The 4,537-nt window shown below is 33.7% G+C and overlaps 1 protein-coding gene across 1 annotated transcript; it reads right to left on the bottom strand.

Moving 5' to 3' along the window:
* Positions 1-3,060: 3,060 nt before the first annotated feature.
* LOC108219965 (bZIP transcription factor 44) lies at positions 3,061-4,241 on the bottom strand. Its single transcript, XM_017393575.2, has one exon. It carries the CDS (start codon positions 3,692-3,694, stop codon positions 3,209-3,211), a length of 486 nt encoding a protein of 161 aa, XP_017249064.1. The 5' UTR covers positions 3,695-4,241; the 3' UTR covers positions 3,061-3,208.
* Between the last annotated feature and the right edge of the window lie 296 nt (positions 4,242-4,537).

Below are 4,537 nucleotides of genomic sequence, written 5' to 3'. Positions count from 1 at the left end.
TATTAACATAAAAAAATAATTTCATCTACATTCTTCAACATTAATAACTTCTTCAGAATGCTAAATTTTGTTTTAAGACTTTCATATTTCTTTCCTAAATAGTTTAATCATTTATAAATCCTAATTCATTTCTTATTTTTAGTCTATTTCCTTACTTTTTTTTTTTGACAATGCAGGCTTTTAAGACTTTCATATTTCTTTCCTAAATAGTTTAATCATTTAGTCTATTTCCTTACTTCTTTTTTTTTGACAATGCAGGCTTATATGCCTTACAACTTAGTATCTGTTCTAATAAATCTCAGGGTGAGCCAGAGTCGAACCCGGGTGTCCCGGATCAACAGAGGATAAACCCACCACTGGGCTATTCAATCGTGCTCAGTCTATTTCCTTACTTTAAATAAAAAGCATATTTTTTTAATTTTATTCAAACGGCTCCTAACTGATATATGTTTGAACCTTTTGGCCAAGGTAAAACTTATATCTGATTATCATTGATCTCATTTTCTTTTCATGTTCACGGAAGAAATTGTGGGTGTTTGGGATGGGCTCATAAGCTCGGTTTCTGAATTATAAGTTAGAAGTATTTATTTGTACCGTTTGTGTAAAAAATCAAGAAATACTTAAAAAAAACTACGAATACTACCTTTTGTCTCACGGTTTCTACTTATTTCCCAAACACTTTTATCACTTATAAGCCTTAACTTGCTTCTAACTTTTACTTTACTTTTTTATTTTAAGCAATAAGCACTTATTTTAAACTCACCCAAACGGTCCCATTAATTGCTCTTATGCTTAATTTTTGACTTACGATGAAGATTTTTAGTATCTTAGAATTGGGCTAATTTCTTTTGATATTATTTACTTATTATTCATGCGGGTGTTTAATAAAAAAGAACCTGTAAAAATCGAAATCGAGGATTTTAAAATAAAACCGAACCAATAATCTAGTTGCAGTTGAGGTTTTCATTTTAAAAATCGAGGAGTTGTGATTTTGGTTATAATTTTACCCCTTAACTGCACCGAATCGATGACGGCTCAACATCCCTCTAACACTTTTTAAAATATTCAATATCACTATGCCTCGCATTCAAATAGGTATAATATTGACCAATTGAATATTGGTGCACATTCATAAAAATCATGCTCCTGCGTGAGTGGTAAGACATAACACTTATATTTTGTTAAATATATGCTGAGCTTATGACTTCTGACTTAACATGTCTTATGATTTAACATGACTTATCTGATAAGCTGACAGTTTAAAATGTATGTTTGGGCAATTTTGACTTATAAATGACTTATGAGTTACTAAAAATATAATACTAAAAAGAAAAATGATTTATGAGTAATTTATAATTTAGGAGTAATTTTTATGAAATAAAAAGTTCAAAAAAATTTAGCCACCGAAAAAAATACCTCAAACTAACTTCTTACTTTAAATCAGTTTCTGATTTAATTCTAACTTTAAGCTAGCTTCTGATTTATTAACAGATTTTTTTAGCTTAAAGCCAAACACCCTCTTGGTTAGGGGTGTATATGGGTCGGTGAAACCGACCGAACCAACCCAAACCGACCATATTTCACCCGAACCAATCCGAACTTTTTTGACCCGATTGATAATTGGATTAAAAAATGAGTAACCCGGTTTAATTGGGTTGGACACGGGTTTCGGTTTTTTTTAACCGATCCAACCCAACCCGATTAAAAAATATTAAATTACATATAAAAATCATTCATCCCACCTTAATAACCCATAATATGTTAGCCTAGTCCATATAACTAATTGTTGATTTGTTGTGCTTTGCTAATTGTTGATTTGTTGTGTTTTGCTAATTGTTTCCGTTCAACTTAATTTTTTAATTTATTGTTGTAATTCTGAAGTTTTTAGTATCGAGGTTAACTTGGTATCGAGCTTTAAGTGTTTTGGTCAGTAGTGCAGGTTTTTTAAGATGTTATAATGCTTAACTCATTTTGTATATACCGGGTATTTCACCTGCTTGTTGTAATACATTCAGTTAAAATTTCATCTTTTGATGTGTCGAAACTTGGTTTTGCTAGATTATGGAAAAGAAATTATTTTATATAACCGATCCGAACCAATCCGAACCGAAGTAATACAAATTGGTTTGGTTTATGAATTTAATTTTTATGGTTTGGGTTGAGAATTTGAAAACCCGATTTAATCGGGTTGGCTCGTTAAATTTCTTTAACCCGCCCAACCCGAACCGTGTACACCCCTACTCTTGGTCATATCATCCCTGTCAAAAGAACATATAGAAAATAACATGTTGGTCACCAGTGAATAATCAGTCTTTTAGTAGAACCAATAGAAGATGTAAACACCCCTTTTCTAATATAAGCAAGAAATTAAATAACATGAACTGAACATAATATTCGGAGCGACAATAAAGATGTACTTTGTGTGAAATTGTACTAGAGATGCTAATATAACATGGGTCATTAGCTGTTGTTCACATGCAGAGTCGGTGAGTCCAATGCCATATGCCATATATATAATATATTCTGTCCCTCTTTGGTGGTATACTACTATACTATATACGAAGTAAATTGATTTTGTTAGCTTGGTCAATCAGGAGGAGATCAGATATTATAGGTGAACATTTAACATGAACGACACAAGCACTAGAAACCAGTACAGCAACTTTTTTAAAGCATAGTACAAATTACTGTAATTTTTAGAAATCTGATAGCTGAGAGCCCAACTTGCATATACCACCATTTTTGCCTGCACTCATCCTCTGTTCCTGACCCCCCACCACCATATAAACCTCACCCAGAAAACCAACTTGCATATTCCCCGGACCGGTACGGAATCGGGTCGGAACTGACTTCCGTAGAAAAATTAGTTAAAAATTTTATTTTGTTTTTGATGATTTAGACTTCCACGCCCACCACACCAATGTAAACCAGGAAACCAACTAGCCCACCATGCCACTTTTTTTTGACTGATTAAAGAATCCTTAAACATAAAAAGATATTATTCTAAGACTCACATACAGAGAACATGACCTCAATTATTAGAGCTTACAAAGACATAAATAACCAACACAACATTATTATAATATTTCATACATGATCAATCAATACAAGAGAAAAGTGACATTCAACAAACTCAAGTTGTTGAATGTCTTATTACAAGTTACCATGATAGCATCCATTATTTTTCTTACATTACATACTACTATAATTAGTACATAAACATATCAGCCATGATTGGTTGGTTAGGGTACATCATATTCCAGGAATTATGATTCATGTAACTACTCTGATCAGCTCCAAAAACATGGTCCATCTCAAACGCCCCATCAAAGCCTGCTGAAGTACTGGCTGCTGCTGTAGAATTGATGTAATCAAGAATCTCGTTCAGGGACTGGAGTCTCTGGCTCAGCTCATCCATCTGAGCCCTCAGGACAGAATTCTCAGCTTCAACTTTGGCGTATTGTTGGGTGGTCATGTTGGTGGTTGTGGTGATCTGACTGTTCTCTTTTCGGAGCTGGGCTACCTGGGCCATCAGTTCATCGAGATGGTTCTGTTTGCGCTGCCTGGATCGTCTCGCTGATTCGCGATTCGACTGCATTCGCTTGCGTTTTCTCTGGTCCATCAGGTCCCCTTCGGACCCTGAGTTTTGAAGCTTTTGATTCGAACCTGATGAATTCCCACCAGAAGAAGCCATGCTAATTAACCTGAGGAGGGCTCAAAAGTATTGTTGCGATAAAATAAAAAAGGACCAGTAATAATAATAAAATAATAATAACTATGTGAGATTTGAAGTTATGATAAGATAGAAGACTAGATTTGAAGCTTAAGAGGAAGAGATATCATAAACATAGAACCAGTAGAGGAAAGAGACGGAGAAAGATTGAACAAGATGGGATCTACGCCTGAGTAAAGAATTTATGGTAAACCCCGAGAGAAGTATTTCACTGATGACTGCATTCATGACTGCTAAACATCAAGATTTGCAGCATAAATATACATATGTTTGAAGCAAAATACAAGGACTTGTGAATATTTGTAAATCTTGATCAACTGAGCAGATGGATTAGAGAAATGAGGGGGGATCTTAAGGAAAGAAAGGAGGATTAACGGGATTGAAATTAGTAATCTAGGTATGTGTTTCTCTGTGGGTGTCGCAGGAAAGAAGAGAAAATGAAGGAGGTTTTGGAGATAGGGGAAGGGATGTGATTTATAGAAGAGAAAAGGTGGGCTAGAAAGTGAGAGGAACGGGGGAGGTAATATAAAGAATGAAATTAATGCGTAATATGAAATTATTGCTCCAATAGATTTTTTTTTTTGCGCAACAAATATAACTTATAATCTAGTTTATAATCTAATTGAGTATCTTTTCTCAATAATTTTTTAAATGAGATGGGTTCAGTGGCCGTTTGAATGAGTTTAAAATAAGTGTTTTTACTTAAAATAAAAAAATGCAGTAGACATAAGCAAGTTAAAACTTATAAGTGATTAAAATGTTTGGAAAAAAAGTAGAAAATATGAAACAAATATTAATATTCTT

Source organism: Daucus carota, chromosome 5 (genome assembly GCF_001625215.2).
Source record: "Daucus carota subsp. sativus chromosome 5, DH1 v3.0, whole genome shotgun sequence".
Taxonomy (NCBI): domain Eukaryota; kingdom Viridiplantae; phylum Streptophyta; class Magnoliopsida; order Apiales; family Apiaceae; genus Daucus; species Daucus carota.
This window is presented reverse-complemented; position numbering and strand designations above follow the sequence as displayed.

Bases quoted from the DNA above. Each gene is read 5' to 3' on its own strand.
- LOC108219965 (XM_017393575.2), bottom strand. From the start codon at position 3,694: ATGGCTTCTTCTGGTGGGAATTCATCAGGTTCGAATCAAAAGCTTCAA.